General features: G+C 44.0%; 1 protein-coding gene across 2 annotated transcripts in view; it reads right to left on the minus strand.

Moving 5' to 3' along the window:
- ccdc141 (coiled-coil domain containing 141) overlaps positions 1 to 19,126 on the minus strand; it is a 142,329-nt gene that overhangs the window by 41,672 nt on the left and 81,531 nt on the right. For both annotated transcript variants that reach the window (XM_067987652.1, XM_067987651.1), the window contains exons 13-15: positions 18,081 to 18,260; positions 3,219 to 3,344; positions 1,376 to 1,564 (exon numbers count right to left, since the gene is read on the minus strand). In XM_067987652.1, the coding sequence (XP_067843753.1) occupies positions 1,376 to 1,564; positions 3,219 to 3,344; positions 18,081 to 18,260 (495 nt within the window). The remainder of the gene's footprint in view (positions 1 to 1,375; positions 1,565 to 3,218; positions 3,345 to 18,080; positions 18,261 to 19,126) is intronic.

Below are 19,126 nucleotides of genomic sequence, written 5' to 3' on the forward strand. Positions count from 1 at the left end.
CTGACACAGAAAAATGCTATCAAGAATGTACGGTATTACAAATTCGAGAATTTGGAAAATGTGATTCTTTGGCAGTTGAAATAGACTGCAGAACACATGGACCATATGCACCATATTATTCCAATATTCTGTAATGTGCACATAAATGTGAACATACACACTGATTATGTACAAGCATATAAATATAACATGTAATAATGCACAACCGATGTGGATAAAAGAGCTTATTTACTTATGCACAAAGCAAATAGATGACAGTTAATCTCCTACAGAACCAGAAGAATCACAGTCACCAGGGTATCAACCTTTCACATCAACATTTACACCATGCAGCAGCACAGATACATATGCTGTGAGAGATATAGATAATAATGGTAGAGGTCGAATCACAGGTTGAAGTACAGAGCATGAGTGATGATGGGATGCCAGTGGAAGTGGTTCAAGAGGGGGCAGCTGGTGTAGGGTTAAGGTCCACAATGTTGAGTGCTCCTCCAGAGTTGTCTGAGGATATAGACCTTAGTGGACCTGCTTTGAAACTGACAATGATGAGCAATCACTTGAATCTTTCTGCACAAGCGTGGCAGATGGTCTCAGCAGGGCTCAGGAATGCAGTACCCTGATATGCAATGCCATCTCTCAGATGAATGATATCATGTAGGAATGGTTGTCTGGATTGCAGTCCATAGACACAACGACAAGCTGTTCTAGGCTCAGTAGGCCTCATGAGAATGTGCTCTTCAGCAGTGGCATGAGTATAGCAGCATGGTAGCAGCTGATTGGCATTAATGTCAGTGGCAGATCCGTGGCATCACTTAACCCTGCACAAGTGGCAGTAGGCGCTCTTTAAAACAATGAGCCCAAAGCGACTCCAACAAAAGACACCTGTGGCACTATTCCTTTTTCTGATGAATCTTTATATATATATATATATATATATATATATAAAATAGTGCCTCTGCTATCTCTTCCCTAACTTCTTTTAATATGTGTGGATGCAATCCACCTGGACCAGGAATTTTATCCTTGCTAAGTTTGATTAGTTTATCAATTATTTCCCCCCTTTCTATCTTAAATGTCTTATATCTTTTTTGATCTCTTCTTCTAATGTCATGTTATCATTATTTCACTAAAAAGTCAGCACTACTATGCTAATCTATAATAAGACAGATAAAACAGTAATATATAAAAGCCAAATTAGAAAATGGGGTAATGCCAATTTAGATGCAAAGATGTTATGTGAAAGCTATAGAAATAGGATAATTAATTTCCAAAATTATAATTACAATCAAAATTAGAGATGGGATAAAATAACAGAACTGAAAAGTATGTATGCATTTTCAAAGCCACCTTAAAGTATTTACATTTAAGTACATACCTCTTGTGTAGTCTTATGAAATTTAACTGCCATAAGAAGAACCATTTCATAATCCTTTATTTTATTCTTTACTTGCTGATGAAGATTAAGGAGCTCCATGATTTTTTCATTTTTTTCCTTTAGGGAGAAACCTCTCAGTGTCAAGAGCTCAGCTATTTTTATTCTGTATTCCACCTCAGCATTCAATTGCTAGCAAAAAAAAGAAAATTATCAAATGGATATTGTGGGATTAATAATTCATAGTAAGATACAGTAAAAGTAAGTCGTCACATTCCAGTCCAAGACTAACCATTGAAGGTAATTTCATGGTAAATATTTTACTACTATTAAAAACCATTACATTCAGACTGGGTTTCACGATATATACAATATTGCTTCCAACTTATGTTAAGATATATATAGCAACATTAGATCAATTTTACAATCATAATTTTAAAAAATGAATAAAGAAATTAGAGACTTCAAACAACAATTTTATTACAAACCTGAAAATGAATAATAAATACATCCTTTTGCATGCTATTATTTCTGTCTGGCTTACCACATATCTGGGACAATCTCTATGATAAATCATATGATATTTATGGATGAGAAAGGTTATTTAACCGATCTTAGTTCATCTTTCCAGAAAGACTCTAAAGTTCTGCCATTGCAGCGTCCAACTGGTTCTTAAAGGATGCCAGGGTTTTCACCTCCGCCACTCTATCTAGGAGTCCATTCCATGTATTGATCACTCTTTGTATGAAAAACAATTTCCTGATGTCCATCTTAAATTTGCTTTTTACTAGTTCAAACCTGGCTCAGTGGTAGCTCTCTCACATCTGATCCAGAAGGTCGTGGTTTCAAGCCCAATTCCAGAGACTTGAGCACATAATCCAGGCTGACACCTCAGCACTGAGGGAGTGCTGCACTGTTGGAGGTGCTGTCTTTCAGGTGAGACATTAAATCGAGGCCCTGTTTGTCCCCTTGGGTGGACATAGAAGATCCCATGGCACTATTCGAAGAAGAGCAGGGGAGTTTTCCCGGTGTCCTGGTCAATATTTATCCCTCAACCAACATCATTAAAACAGATTATTTGGTCATTTATTTCATTGCTGTTTGTGGGACCTTGCTGTGTGCAAATTTCTTACATTACAACAGGGACTACACTTCAAAAAGTACTTAATTGGCTGCAAAGCACTTTAGGATGTCCTGGGATTGTGAAAGACGCTGTATAAATGCAAGTTCTTCCTTTATTTCTGTGCTACCTTACCCTAATCTCAAATTCAGTTTAAAGTAATTTTCCAGATTTACATTTTCCATAAAATTTACTATCTTATATATCTCTACAAGATCACTTTTCAGATGCCTCCTTTCAAGGCTGAAAAGCCCAAGTTTCAGCAGTCTTTCGTCATTACTCAGACCTCTAATACCCAGGATCAGAATTACTTTATGCAGCACTTTTCCCCCTTAATTTTCTCCACTCCACTCCTGATGCCCTGCAGTACCTTGCCAATGTAACCAGTCTTCATATATGAACCTAGACACTAGGCAGCTTATCCACTTATGGGGGGATTGCATCCAAATCTATCTTGTCCTGGTCCAATGTCCACAGATGCGACTTTCCAGCAATCAGGAGTGTAACTCTGGATGAATTTTCCCTCCCTAGCCTGGGGTGCTGAAGCCAACCGTAGCATTTCTATCACTGCCCTGGTTATGATCAATTAATGTGACATAGACTGAGGAATGAACCTATGACCTTCCTGGTCTGCATGATTCAGTGTGTTTTTTTTTACATGAGCCATCAGGCTCTGTAGAACTTTTTAATTAGTTTCACAACTATTAGAAAGGCAGCACTCCTCACCTGCAAATGTGGCTTTGCTTTATTGAATTTATCTTGCAGTTCCACAATGACCTCAAGATTGCAACCAAGGTCAACACTAGACTTTGGGACAAGCTCATCTTCCAGCGTCTTCAAACTGTGAATTGTCTGAACAAAACAAAAGAATCCAGAGTGAGCCTTTCATTTCAGATAGCATTTAATTTGTCAAATTTCCTGACAATTGAACAATATTTTACTTTTGCAAATCTATGCCAAATTCTGTTTAAAGTTGTACATTGACAGACTCTCAAGTAATTCTGTTAGTGGATTTTCCGTTACTGTCTCACAACAAAAGGGTTGTTAATCCTTCAACAATAACTTCTGCTTGATTCTGGCCTGAGTGGCTATTAAACAACAAACTTTAATAGGTTGACTCACAACAGTATTATAGTTATAAAACAACTGTCTTCAGATTACATTAAATGGCAAGCAATCAATGCAACCTGGTTTGCCTGCGGACTCAGGTCGATCATATCTGGGCTCTGTGGCAGCCTGGGGCGGTAGACTTCTAACTGTCCTCTCGAGAGCTCTAACTTTTGGGAGGGAGCATGAACTATCTTCATATTATTTGGCTGCATTGTTCTGCACGTAAGCATCACTGGTTTTATCTCCTAGTTGTAAGTCCTCCCACTGCGCTGATGCCATGTTAGCAACTCAAGATAAGCTGTTTTACTTAACGTAACTAATGACCTCAACTTTCAACTCTGTTTACAAGCTGTTTGTTCCTCTGAGGAATGCATTGCTTTTCTTATCTGAGTACAGCCCCTATATTCGGCCTTGTATGGACCCACCGATGTCGGTTTCTTAGCAACTACATCGCTTATTTTGGTGTAACCACCTTCTGACGTAAATGTTGTCTATTGTATGGGGTATGGCCTCCCTGATGTTGTGCTGTGCAAGCTGTCCTTCTTCTCACAGAGATGTTGAACACTGCCCCCACTTTAACATTTGCCCTCTTGCTAAAACATTTTGGCGCTATGTGAGATGGGATATTTGACTATTCTTGTTTTAAGCCATATTCTTACAAATTCCATGATAAGTTTCCAAAGGTAAGAAAATGAGAACACACAGAGACAAAAAAAGAGCCACGTAGCTGGCCAAGCCCATTCCTTCTATAGGTCATACACTAATTTACAATTTATTTTAATTAACGTACTATTGGAGGACTGAGGGCCCAAAATTCGTGTTTTTTTAAGGGCAAAAATGGCGTAGTTCCAGCATAGGGGGCAAAAATTTGGAGTGTAATGTAGCTGTCGGATTGCACAACTCTGTCTATTGTATGCTGTTTTTGCTAAATAGCATGTGTATAGTCCTATGTTGCAGCTTCACCAGGCTGGCTCCTCATTTTCAGGGATGCCTGGTGCTGTTCCTGGCATGCTCTTCTACAATCCAATAATAGTGCAACATCAATTAAGGTCAAAGCAGGAAAAAATGGTAAAAAGTCAAAATTAAAGGCTCTTTATCTGAATGCATGACGCAACATAACAAGATAGATGAATTAGTGGCACAAATGGAGATAAATGGGTTTGACCTAATAGCAATTGCAAAATGACCAAGGTTGGGAACTAAATATTCCAGGGTACATGACATTTAGAAAAGACAGGCAGAATGGAAAATGAGGGGGTGTAGCCTTAATAATAAAGGATGACATAGGGACTGTGGTGAAAAAGGATCTTGACTCGGAAGATCAGGAAGTAGAATCAACATGGGTGGAAATTAGAAATAACAAGGGGCAGAAAACACTGTGGGAGTAGTTTATAGGCCCCCTAATAGTAGCAATACTGTTGGACAGAGTATTAATCATGAAATAATGGGAGCTTTTTACAATGGAAATGCAGTCATCATGGGGGACTTTAATCTGCACATAGACTGGGCAAATCAAATTGGCAAAGGTAGTTTGGAAGACAAGTTCATGGAATGTATTTGAGACAGTTTCCTAGAGCAATATGTCATGGAACCAACCAGGGAATAGACTATTTTAAATCTTGTATTATGTAATGAGATGGGGTTAATTAGTAATCTCACAGTAAAAGAACCTCTGGGGGAGAGTGATCATAATATGATAGAATTTCACATTGAGTTTGAAAGTAACATACTTAAGTCAGAAACTAGTGTCTTAAACATAAATAAAGCCAATTACATAGGTATGAGGGGCGAGTTGTCAAAGGTAGATTGGGAAATTAAAGGGTTTGACAGTTGAAAAGCAATGGCAAACATTTAAAGAAATATTTCAATATCCTCAACAAGTATACATTCCATTGAGAAATAAAAACTCCACGGGAAAAGTGATCCCTAAAGAAGTTAAGGAGAGCATAAGATTGAAAGAAGAGGCCTATAATGTTGCCAAGAAGAGTAATAAGCCTGGGGATTGGGAGAGTTTTAGAAACCAACAGAGGATGACCAAAAAAATAATGAAAAGAGAGAAAATAGAATATGAAAGTAAACTAGCAAGAAAATAAAAACAGATTCTAAGAGCTTCTACAAGTATGTAAAAAGGAAGAGAGTAGCAAAAGTAAACATTGGTCCTTAGAGGCTGAGACAGAAGAAATTATAATGGGGAATCAGGAAACGGCAGATGCATTGAACAAATATTTTGTATCTGTCTTCACAATAAAAGACACAAAAAGCATACGAAAAATAGAGGGGAACCAAGGGGTAAATGAGAGTGAGGAACTTAAAACAATTAACATCACTGGAGAAAAAGTACTGGACAAACTAATGGGATTAAAAGCCAGCAAATCCCCTGGACCTGATGGCCTACATCCTAGGGTTCTAAAAGAGGTGACTGCAGTGATAGTGGATGCATTGGTTATGATCTTCCAAAATTCTCTAGATTCTGGAACGGTCCCAGTGGACTGGAAAGTAGCAAATGTTACCCCACTATTCAAGAAGGGAGAGAGAGAGAAAGCAAGGAACTACTGGCCAGTTAGCCTAACATTGGTCATTGGGAAAATGTTGGAATCCATTATTCAGGAAGTGGTAACAGGGCACTTAGAAATTCATAATATGATTAGGCAGAATTAACATGGTTTTATGAAAGGGAAATCGATATAACTAGCAGGATAGATAAAGGGGAACCACTGGAAGTAGCATATTTGGATTTTCAAAAGGCATTCGATAAGGTGCCACATAAAAGGTGATTACACAAGGTAAGGGCTCATGGGGTTGGAGGTAATATAGTAGCATGGATAGAGGATTGGCTAAAGGGCAGAAAACAGAGAGTAGGAATAAACAGGTCATTCTCAGGTTGGCAAACTGTAACTAGTGAGGTGCTACAAGGATTGGTGCTTGGGCCTCAGCTATTTACAGTCTATATTAATGACTTAGATGAAGGGACCAAGTGTAATGTATCCAAATTTGCTGATGATACAAAGCTAGGTGGGAAAGTAAGCTGTGAGAAGGACACAAAGTGTCTGCAAAGGGATATAGACAGATTAAGTGAGTGGGCAAGAAGGTGACATGGAGTATAATGTGGGGAAATGTGAGGTTATTCACTTTGGTAGGAAGAATAGAAAAACAGATCATCTTTTAAATGGTGAGAAACTATTAAATGTTGGTGTCCGGAGAGACTTGGGTGTCCTCGTACAAGAAACACAAAAAGTTAGTATGCAGGTACAGCAGGCAATTAGGAAAGCAAATGGCATGTTTGGTCTTTATTGCAAGGGGGTTGGAGTATCATAGAATCACAGAAAGTTACAGCACAGAAGGAGGCCATTCGGCCCATCGTGTCAATCCTACTTTCCAGACTTGGTCCATAGCCTTGTAGGTTACGGCACTTCAAGTGCACATCCAAGTATTTTTAAATGAGTTGAGGTTTTCTGCCTCCACCACCCTTTCGGGCAGTGAGTTCCAGACCCCCACCACCATCTGGGTGAAAAGATTTCTCCTCAGCTTCCCTCTATTTCTTCTACCAATTACTTTAAATCTATGCCCCCTGGTCACTGGCCACACTGCTAAGGGAAGAGGTCCTCCCTGTCGACTCTATCTAGTCCCATCATAATTTCATATACCTCAATTAAATCTCCCCACAGCCTCCTTTGATCCAAAGAAAACAACCCAATCTTTTCTCATAGCTAAAATTCTCCAACCCTGGAGTACAAGAGTAAGGAAGTCTTACCACAGTTGTACAGGGCTTTAGTGAGACCTCACCTGGAGTACTGCGTACAGTTTTGGTCTCCTTATCTAAAGGAAGGATATACTTGTCTTGGAGGCGGTGCAATGAAGGTTCACTAGATTAATTCCTGGGATGAGAGGGTTGTCCTATGGAGAGAGGTTGAGTAGAATGGGCCTATACTCTCTGGAGTTTAGAAGAATGAGAGGTGATCTCATTGAAACATATAAGGTTATGAGGGGGCTTGACAGGGAAAATGCTGCGAGATTGTTTCCCCTGGCTAGAGAGTCTAGAACTAGGGGGCATTGTCACAGGATAAGGGGTCGGCCATTCAAGATTGAGATGAGGAGGAATTTCTTCACTCAGAGGGTTGTGAATCTTTAGAATTCTCTACTCTAGAGGGCTGTGGATGCTGAGTCATTGAATATATTCAAGGCTGAGATAGATAGATTTTTGGACTCCAGGGGAATCAAGGGATATGGGGATTGGGCGGGAAAGTGGAGTTGAGGTCGAAGATCAGCCATGATCTGATTGAATGTCGGAGCAGACTCAAGGGGCCATGTGGCCTACTCCTGATTCTAGTTCTTATGTTCATTGAACCAGGATGGTGAAGGAGAAGTGAAGGATAAGAGGTTACAGATTGTGGTGGTATACAAGTCTGCTGCTGCTGACAGCCCACAGCACCTCCTGGATGCCCAGTTTTGAGTTGCTAGATCTGTTCTTAATCTATCTTACCTAGCACAGTGGTAATGCCACACAACACAATGGAGGGTGTCCTCAGTGTGAAGACGGGACTTGGTCTCCACGAGGACTGTGTAGTGGTCACTCCTACCAATATTGTCATGGACAGATGCATTGGCAGCAGCTAGATTCATGAGGACAAGGTTATTCCCTCATGTTGGTTCTCTTACCACTTGCCGAAAGCCCAGTCTGGCAGCTATGTCCTTCAGGACATTGCCAGTTCGGTCAGTGGTGGTACTACTGAGCCACTCTTAGCAATGACAGTGAAGCCCCGCACCCAGAGTACATTCTGTACCCTAGCTACTCTAAGTGCTCCCAGTGCGCCAAGTGATGTTCGACATAGAGATGAGGGAAGATGGTCGGTTTATAGGTTTGTATTTGCCACTGATACCCTTACAGATATATATTGTGTGACTTTATTTAGTGTAACCACAGTAAAAAAAAATGAAAAAATCTTTTTTTAAAACACAGATCTGGACTATGCATGAATCTTGCATAAAGTCAAGGGAAAATGTAATGCGTGCCCTGGCAGGTAATTTAATATCTCCAGAAATACGCACTAACTTGTAGCCAGCCCTGGGGGATTGCATTCAAGATGGGTCATCCTGGCCTGAACTGAATGTGATCTCTGTAAGGCTTATAATTTATCCTCAAATTGAAACTGTATGTCAAGTTCAGAACAGTCTAAAATCCAGGGATTAGGAGCTACAGTAAGACTTTTAAATTTCATTCACTTAAATTAAATTAAAATTAAAATTGACCTATAAATCAATGATGAGAAACAAAGAAGTTCTTTATCTTTCTTAATTATAGTGCAAGATCCGAGCCTTTCAAGGTGAAGGATTAGGGTGTTAGCTGAACTTAACTAAAATTCTCTCAAGTGCTGAGGTGCATAGGACTATTGTGCAAATACTGATCAATTTCTTACAAATATCAGAATGGTACGACACCACTCAGTTCTAAACATGATTAAATCCATTTATAATTTAATAATTCATGAAAAGCCACTGCCCAATGATTCTTGCCATCACGATCTTGTTTAGGTAACAAACTCATCTCAGCCTCATGCTCTACTCCACAACTATCAAAGCTTCCACTTGGAGATCATTCTTAGAAATCTCCCTATTTCTCCACCTTAACCTCAAATCATTCTACACATACCCCAACTGTGATAAAAACATCTCACTGATAACAAATCTGACAACCTTCCGACTATTTAGGGGCATTGTGCCTCCCCTGGTTACCTAATCTTCTCTGCTCTTTCAATCTTAGCCCCCTATTTTTCCCCACAGTGAAGGAGGCTCTGAGGTGGCTTTCAGATGATTTGCAGCAAGAGCCTTGAGGAAATTCACATGGTACATCTTTGTCTTTGGTTGTGGGCTGTTTCCCATTTAAGAAGAACGAACGAATTAAGGCACGCTATCATATGGAATGCAACCCAGGATTCAGAAGACATTTCATAATAGAGGTGAGTTGACACTCATTACCAAGGCCTCCTTCCAAGGGCCTAAACATTGGGTCTTCCTTTGCTGAATTACAGACAGTAATACCTCAGCTGAAGAGTCTTTCAATTTGTGGGCTCAGTGACATGAAAAGCACCAACCTCTAATACTGCATTGAGTCACATTGTGACAGACACACAATGGCTGCTTCGGCCCTTTCAGCTGCTACATTGGCACTGGATTTTCCTTGCTCCCAGAGTCAAATTGCCTATAGAGGTTGCTAATAGTGCCAGGAATGCAACATGAATATGCAATGAAGATGCACTGAGGAAAGTTGGGCTGGTTTTGGGAGGAGTGCAGTTTTTAGGCTATTTCCGTGGCAAATCCATCATAGAGGAAAATCTAGCCCTATATGTCACACTGAATCTCGCCATCCTGTACCAAAGGAAGCCTCCTTTCCCCCAACCAGCACACTGGCCGAACTAGATGGAATAATCTAGCAATATCACTCGAGTAGGTGAACGAAATAACAATGAATAGTGTCCCCCATCTCCTCTATCTGTCCCAGATGATACCTGTCAAGGTTCCAGCCTGATAATTCTGTGACCTGAACATTTACATCACCAAATTCCTCTGGTTGGGCAAAGGGCTTTTAGCTGCCAAAACTTGAGCGGGGGGACTTGGCCTCCCAAATATCAGACACTACACTACAGTGTAGTCTAGATCACAGTGACTATGGCTTGGTCTCTGGACTCCAAACAAAACACATGGAGGTGGGGGCTTTCCTATCAAATCCCTGCACAACTTACTATTCATAGGCCCTGGACAAGGCTGTCAGGGAACCAGAAGCATCCTATTATTGTAACGCTCTAAGTCTAAAGAAGTGGGGGGGGGGGGAAATCTGCACCTCCCGAAGATCCCCATGGGTCTATCAATCCTCTCTCCAATCTGATGCAATGGGGAGCTCACCTCAGGTGTATTCAGAGCCCAGGATATGAAAAGGATTGTCAGATTAAGTCAGTTCCTTAAGGTCTTTCCACCAGTTAGCAACAAAGTTCACCTCTCCCAGTATAACTGCTATTTTCAAATGAGACACTGACTCCAGAAACAAACAATACTTTGCAAAGTCCACAATGAACCAAACCCTGTGGAACTCTTCCTCCACTCTCTAACAATCTCCTGCAGACACATCTTCACCCTGTCCACAATACTCATTTGCATGAGCAAAGACAGGTCAGAAAACCCAAGGGAAGCCTGGGAACAAGACTTAGGCCATCCATTAATGGAGGAGGAATAGCTAGAGGTATGGAGACAGGCCATCAACATCGCCATCTATAGCAAAATGCATGAAGGCCAACTTTAGTTCATACACTGTATATACCACACCACACAAGTGCCACAGATTTCACCGCTCCACATCAAATGACTGGGAAAGGCACTGTAGCTGTGGGGTACTCTCTTACACATCCATTGATCATGCCCCCTGGAGATTATAAGGACCATCTGCAATTCCAGAGAACCCAGCCAAGTGCTTGCTGCACCTAACCACTTGAGGGCTCACTGCAATGAGCAGGCAAGCAAAGCTCTCTCGACCAGCAGCAAGAACATGCATCCCCTCTGTAGCAGAATGCAGCCATCTCACAATACATATGTGGCTGAAGCATATGTAGGATGTATTCCACCAGGAAAGATGTTTATCCTCTGCCTGGAAAAAAATCAAGCAGTCTGGGCCTATTCTTGCAGGTTCACTCAATACAAACTCCCCCTTCTATCCCCACCAGCATGGCAACCCACCCACTGACAATGAAGGACAGTAACCCAAACCGACAGAATTACACTGGTGAATATGCCTCCTCGCAGTCCTTCCCCATCTCCAACTGATTCCTAAACAAATATCCTCCATGCCTAAACCTGCATTGCTCAGAGTACAAGCAGAGTAATTCACAGAAACTTGGATGTACTGCTCCTGCAAGCACCAAACCAAGCAAAATGTATAATGGCTTCACAAAATATATGTGTGACTGTACACTTATAAAAATATAGTTTAAAAAAAGATTTATTTTGTTCTGAGATTTGGAGTCACTGGCCTTTGAAACCATTTCACCCCAGACCAACTAAAATAGAATTCATTCAAGTTACACAATCTTTCCAGAGATAGCAGGGGGAATTTTAACCCCCCAGAATGGGTGGGTTGGGGACAGGTGGTTAGTTAAAATAATTGATTTTTAGAGCGTGACCGCAACCCGGCACCAACCCACCCACTTCTGAGTTTAACGGAGGTGCATTTGGATGCGTGCGAGTAACCTAATCACCGTAATTGGCACCTCAATTAGTTCAGGCCGGCGGATAGTTATCGCACCAATTAACGTCCTTATGAGATGCTAATTAGGTCTTTTTAAATTTAATTTTACTGACCTTTAAATTTAACGCCTCTAACGCAGGTTTCCAGGGGCTCGTGAACCTCACCAGAGAAAAGGATGTGAGAACGCACGGATCATCGGGTAAGTGCCTTTATTGCACTGTTTGTGGGCCAGGAGGAGCAGGAGGGTTTCCTAAAGGCCAACAAGCTTACTTGCTGCGATCGGACCCCTGTGATCCAACCCCCCATGTCCGAGACCCTCCCCCCCAATATCCAAGACCTCCCCCGGTGTACGAGACGCCCCCGCTGGTGTCCGACTGCCCACCTCCCCAACGATCTCCGACTTCTCATCACCCCAACGATCTCCGACTTCTCGCCTCCCCAACGGTCTCCGACTTCTCATCACCCCAACGATCTCCAACTTCTCGCCTCCCCAACGGTCTCCGACTTCTCATCACCCCAACGATCTCCGACTTCTCATCACCCCAACGATCTCCGACTTCTCATCACCCCAACGATCTCCGACTTCTCATCACCCCAACGGTCTCCGACTTCTCATCACCCCAACGATCTCCGACTTCTCGCCTCCCCAACGGTCTCCGACTTCTCATCACCCCAACGGTCTCCGACTTCTCGCCTCCCCAACGATCTCCGACTTCTCATCACCCCAACGATCTCCGACTTCTCACCTCCCCAACGATCTCCATCTTCTCACCTCCCCAACGATCTCCATCTTCTCACCTCCCCAACGATCTCCATCTTCTCACCTCCCCAGTGATCTCCAACTTCACACCTTTTTTTTTATTCGTTCATGGGATGTGGGCGTCGCTGGCGAGGCCGGCATTTATTGCCCATCCCTGATTGCCCTTGAGAAGGTGGTGGTGAGCCGCCTTCTTGAACCGCTGCAGTCCGTGTGGTGAAGGTTCTCCCGCAGTGCTGTTAGGAAGGGAGTTCCAGGATTTTGACCCAGCGACGATGAAGGAACGGTGATATATTTCCAAGTCAGTATGGTGTGTGACTTGGAGGGGAACGTGCAGGTGGTGTTGTTCCCATGTGCCTGCTGCTCTTGTCCTTCTAGGTGGTAGAGGTCACGGGTTTGGGAAGTGATGTCGAAGAAGCCTTGGTGAGTTGCTGCAGTGCATCCTGTGGATGGTACACACTGCAGCCACTGTGCGCCGGTGGTGAAGAGAGTGAATGTTTAGGGTGGTGGATGGGGTGCCAATCAAGCGGGCTGCTTTGTCCTGGATGTCGTCGAGCTTCTTGAGTGTTGTTGGAGCTGCACTCATCCAGGCAAGTGGAGAGTATTCCATCACACTCCTGACTTGTGCCTTGCAGATGTTGGAAAAGCTCCAGGGCGTTAGGAGGTGAGTCACTCGCCGCAGAGTATCCAGCCTCTGACCTGCTCTTGTAGCCACAGTATTTATATGGCTGGTCCAGATAAATTTCTGGTCAATGGTGTGCCCCAGGATGTTGATGGTGGGGGGTTTGGTGATGGTAATGCCGTTGAATGTCAAGGGGAAGTGGTTAGACTCTCTCTTTTGGAGATGGTCATTGCTTGGCACTTGTCTGGTGCAAATGTTACTTGCCACTTATCAGCCCAAGCCTGGATGTTGTCCAGGTCTTGCTGCATGCGGGCTCGGACTGCTTCATTATCCGAGGGAATGGAACTGAACACTGTGCAATCATCAGCAAACATCCCCATTTCTGACCTTATGATGGAGGGAAGATCATTGATGAAGCAGCTGAAGATGGTTGGGCCTAGGACACTGCCTTGAGGAAGTCCTGCAGCAATGTCCTGGGGCTGAGATGATTGGCCTCCAACAATCACTACCATCTTCCTTTGCGCTAGGTATGACTCCAGCCACTGGAGAGTTTTCCCCCTGATTCCTATCGACTTCAATTTTACGAGGGCGCCTTGGTGCCACACTCGGTCAAATGCTGCCTTGATGTCAAGGGCAGTCACTCTCATCTCACCTCTGGAATTCAGCTCTTATGTCCATGTTTGGAAAAGGCTGTAATGAGGTCTGGAGCCGAGTGGTCCTGGCGGAACCGAAACTGAGCATTGGTGAGCAGGTTATTGGTGAGTAAGTGCCGCTTGATAGCACTGTCGACGACACCTTCCATCACTTTGCTGATGATTGAGAGTAGGCTGATGGGGCGGTAATTGGCCGGATTGGATTTGTCCTGCTTTTTGTTGACGGGACATACCTGGGCAATTTTCCACATTGTTGGGTAGATGCCAGTGTTGTAGCTGAACTGGAACAGCTTGGCTAGGGATGCAGCTAGTTCTGGAGCACAAGTCTTTAGCACTACAGCTGGGATGTTGTTGGGGCCCTTAGCCTTTGCTCTATCCAGTGCACTCAGCCGTTTCTTGATATCACGTGGAGTGAATCGAATTGGCTGACGACTGGCATCTGTGATGGTGGGGATATCAGGAGGAGGCTGAGATGGATCATCCATTCGGCACTTCTGGCTGAAGATGGTTGCAAATGCTTCAGCCTTGTCTTTTGCACTCACGTGCTGGACTCCGCCATCATTGAGGATGGGGATGTTTACGGAGCCTCCTCCTCCCGTTAGTTGTTTAATTGTCCACCACCATTCACGACTGGATGTGGCAGGACAGCAGAGCTTTGATCTGATCCGTTGGTTGTGGAATCGCTTAGCTCTGTCTGTAGCATGTTGCTTCCGCTGTTTAGTGTGCATGTAGTCCTGAGTTGTAGCTTCACCAGGTTGGCACCTCATTTTTAGGTACTCCTGGTGCTGCTCCTGGCATGCTCTTCTGCACTCCTCATTGAACCAGGGTTGATCCCCTGGCTTGTTGGTAATGGTAGGCTGAGGAATATGCCGGGCCATGAGGTTACAGATTGTGCTGGAATACAACTCCGCTGCTGCTGGTGGCCCACAGTGCCTCATGGATGCCCAGTTTTGAGCTTCTAGTTCTGTTCTGAGTCTATCCCATTTAGAAGGAATCTTACAACACCAGGTTATAGTCCAACAAATTTATTTTAAAATCACAAGCTTTCGGAGATTATCTCCTTCGTCAGATGATTGAATGAAAAGGTTCTCAAATCGCATATCTTATACGATGTTGGGACAGCATCACACCAATCAAAAGGTGTCGTTGTTATTCAAACAGGCCAGTCACGGAGAACAGAACGTCCCAGTACACTCGATATACATTGTGTCTTTTACACAGGCAAGCAGAAAGAAACTTAAAATGGCAGAGAGAGAGAGAGAATTTTAAAAAACATATAAATTTTTTCCCCCTTTTTGCTGGTGGGGTTACGTGTAGCGTGACATGAACCCAAGATCCCGGTTGAGGCCGTCCTCATGGGTGCGGAACTTGGCTATCAACTTCTGCTCGACGATTTTGCGTTGTCGTGTGTCTCGAAGGCCGCCTTGGAGAACGCTTACCCGAAGATCGGTGGCTGAATGTCCTTGACTGCTAAAGTGTTCCCCGACTGGGAGGGAACCCTCCTGTTTGGCGATTGTTGCGCGGTGTCCGTTCATCCGTTGTCGCAGCGTCTGCATGGTCTCGCCAATGTACCATGCTCCGGGGCATCCTTTCCTGCAACGTATGAGGTAAACAACGTTGGCCGAGTCACAGGAGTATGAACCATGTACCTGGTGGGTGGTGTCCTCTCGTGTGATGGTGGTATCCGTGTCGATGATCTGGCATGTCTTGCAGAGGTTGCCGTGGCAGGGTTGTGTGGTGTCGTGGACGCTGTTCTCATGAAAACTGGGTAACTTGCTGCGAACGATGGTCTGTTTGAGGTTGGGTGGCTGTTTAAAGGCGAGCAGTGGAGGCGTGGGGATGGCCTTAGCGAGGTGTTCGTCGTCATCGATGACATGTTGAAGGCTGCGGAGAACATGGTGTAGTTTCTCCGCTCCAGAGTACCCTTCGTCGTCCAGTACTTCCCTGGAGCGGAGAAACCTGGTGTTGTAAGATTCCTTACATTTGTCCACCCCAGTCCATCACCGGCATCTCCACATCATATCCCATTTAGCACAGTGGTCGTGCCACACAACACATTGGATGGTATCCTCAATGCGAAGACGGGACTTCATCTCCACAAGGTCACTCCTACCAATACTGTCATGGACAGGTGCATTTGCAACAGGTAGATTGGTGAGGACGAGGTCAAGTAAGTTTTTCCCTCGTGTTGGTTCGCTCACCACCTGCCACAGGCCCAGTCTGGCAGCTATGTCCTTCAGGACTCGGCCAGCTCGGTCAGTAGTGGTGCTACCGAGCAACTCTTGGTGATGGACATTGAAGTCCCCCACCCAGAGTACATTCTGTGCCCTTGCTACCCTCAGTGCTTCCTCCAAGTGGTGTTCAACATGGAGGAGGACTGATTCATCAGCTGAGGGAGGACGGTAGGTGGTAATCAGCAGGAGGTTTCCTTGCCCATGTTTGACCTGATGCCATGAGATTTCATGGGGTCCAGAGTCAATGTTGAGGACTCCCAAGGCCACTCACTCCTGACTATTTATCACTGCAGCACCACCTCTGGTCAGTCTGTCCTGCCGGTGGGACAGGACATACCCTGGGATGGTGATGGAAGAGTCTGGGACATTGGCTGAAAGGTATGATTCTGTGAGTATGGCTATGTTCGGCTGTTGCTTGTCTAGTCTGTGGGACAGCTCTCCCAATTTTGGCACAAGTCCCCAGATGTTAGTGAGGAGGACTTTGCCGGGTCGACTGGGCTTGGTGTTTTGCCGTTGTCATATCCGGTGCCTAGTGGTCCGATGCCGGGTGGTCCGTCCGGTTTTATTCTTATTATGACTTTTTTTAAGCGAGATTTTACAACTGAGTGGCTTGCTAGGCCATTTCAGAGGGCAATTAAGAATCAACCACATTGCTGTGGGTCTGGAGTCACATATCGGCCAGACTGGGTAAGGACGGCAAGTTTCCTTCCCTAAAGGACATTAGTGAATCAGATGGGTTTTTACAACAATCCGGTAGTTTCATGGCCACCATTACTGATAATAGTATTTTAATTCCAGATTTTATTTAATTAATTGAATTTAAATCCCTCCCCAACGATTTCCGACTTCTCACCTCCCCAACGATGTCCGACTTCTCATCTCCCCAACGATCTCCGACTTCTCACCCCCCAACGATCTCCGACTTCTAACCCCCACAACGATCTCCGACTTCTCACCCCCCCCAACGATCTCCGACTTCTAACCCCCACAACGATCTCCGACTTCTCACCCCCCCAACGATCTCCGACTTCTCACCCCCCCAACGATCTCTGACTTTTCACCTCCCCAATGATCTCCGACTTCTCACCCCCCAACGATCTCCGACTTCTCACCTCCCCAACGATCTCCGACTTCTCACCTCCCCAACGATCTCCGACTTCTCACCCCCCAACGATCTCCAACTTCTCAACCCCCCAACGATCTCCGACTTCTCACCCCCCAACGATCTCCGACTTATCACCTCCCCAACGATCTCCGACTTCTCCCCTCCCCAACGATCTCTGACTTCTCACCCCCCAACGATCTCTGACTTATCACCTCCCCAACGATCTCCGACTTCTCCCCTCCCCAACGATCTCTGACTTCTCACCCCCCAACGATCTCTGACTTATCACCTCCCCAACGATCTCCGACTTCTCCCCTCCCCAACGATCTCTGACTTCTCACCTCCCCAACGATCTCTGACTTCTCATCTCCCCCCAACGATCTCCGACTTCTCACCCCCCCCAACGATCTCTGACTTCTCATCTCCCCCTAACGATCTCCGATTTCTCACCTCCCCAGCGATCTCTGACTTCTCAGCAGTCTCCGACTTGCCCCACCCCATCCAATGCCCAAAGATCACAATCTCTCCCTAACCCTCCCCCTTCCAAACTCAGACTTACCTTCCATCTGCTCCCCAGATACTTTCCCCTCCACAGGCTGCCAGCCTGTCAATCGAACTGGCTATTGGGCAGAAATCTGTTTGAAAAATTTTAAAGCAGGTCCTCCTGTTAAATTCAGTCGGACCTGCAGAAACCCTTCCTTCCGGGTTTCCCGTCCGCAAACCCCGCCTCCAAATTAAAATCCAGGCCAGCACGTTTTCAGAAATTAATAAATGACCCAATGAGAAATCAATTGAAGAAACCTATTTTTTCCAGATAAGCAAAAAGTTTACAAATAATGGTGGTGGTGTTTGAATGATTTATTCAGATGTATCTTACCTTTTTAAGTTCCTCTTTGAATTTCTTCCACATTTTTTTGACTGATTTAATTTGGTTTAGGTGAACTTGACAACTTGTCCACTGGTCTGTGAGAGCCAATTTTCTCTTGTCTAGCTGATCAATAGTATTTTCAACTACATTTACTGACTTTTTCAGGTTTAAATTCAAGCTTTCATCTGTCTGAAAAAAAAAAGAAAAATGCAGTTTGAGCCAGAAGCTATTACATTAAGATAAATGTTTTGCAATGATGATCTCACACTTAATGCACACTCATGGAACAATAAAGACAGTAATTAGTTACAAGCACTCTAAGATGCATCAACCTTGCCATAAAGTTTAGAAGATTAAATTAATTTACACTAATTCAAAGAATGGTATCAGAAAGTAATGATGAGCAGAAATGCAAATGATGAATCCAAACCTTCTTGATCTAGGCCCCTTCATTTGGAACAAACCAAAACCAAGCTTTGCTCAGTTTATATTTGGATTTTCCAGAAATGAACACTTTGAACTGCACAAGCTTTATCCTCGTCACTCAGCTGGAGGAGAGAACAATCTTCTCCTGTTATTCTTAAACAGCAATTTCTTTACTGAATTAACATCCATAGCAGTATATATTCAATATGAAATTATAGTGTAAAGAAACCAAGTCATACTTCATTTCTACGGAGTCGTACAACACCAGGTTATAGTTCAACAGCTTTATTTGAAATCACAAGCTTTCAGAGCTTTGCTCCTTCGTCAGGTGACCAACACAAAGTGACCACTTACTGAGTTCATGGGCAGACGACGGTGCTCACATGGTACAGTATTTAGGGAAAGGAGACCTCGTTCTAATTTGGGTCTTTTATGTGCATAAGCAGCATATATAAAACCAATTTAGGACTGTACATTTAGGTTAGTCATACATAGTGGAGATCAAATTTGTCTTGGATGGCAGCAGTTATGCTATTGTCCTAGTAATCCAGAGAATGTGAGTTCATAAGAACATAAGAAATAGGAGCAGGAGTTGGCCAGATGGCCCCTCGAGTCTGCTCTGCCATTCA

The sequence above is a fragment of the Heptranchias perlo genome, chromosome 7 (genome assembly GCF_035084215.1).
Source record: "Heptranchias perlo isolate sHepPer1 chromosome 7, sHepPer1.hap1, whole genome shotgun sequence".
Taxonomy (NCBI): Eukaryota; Metazoa; Chordata; class Chondrichthyes; order Hexanchiformes; family Hexanchidae; genus Heptranchias; species Heptranchias perlo.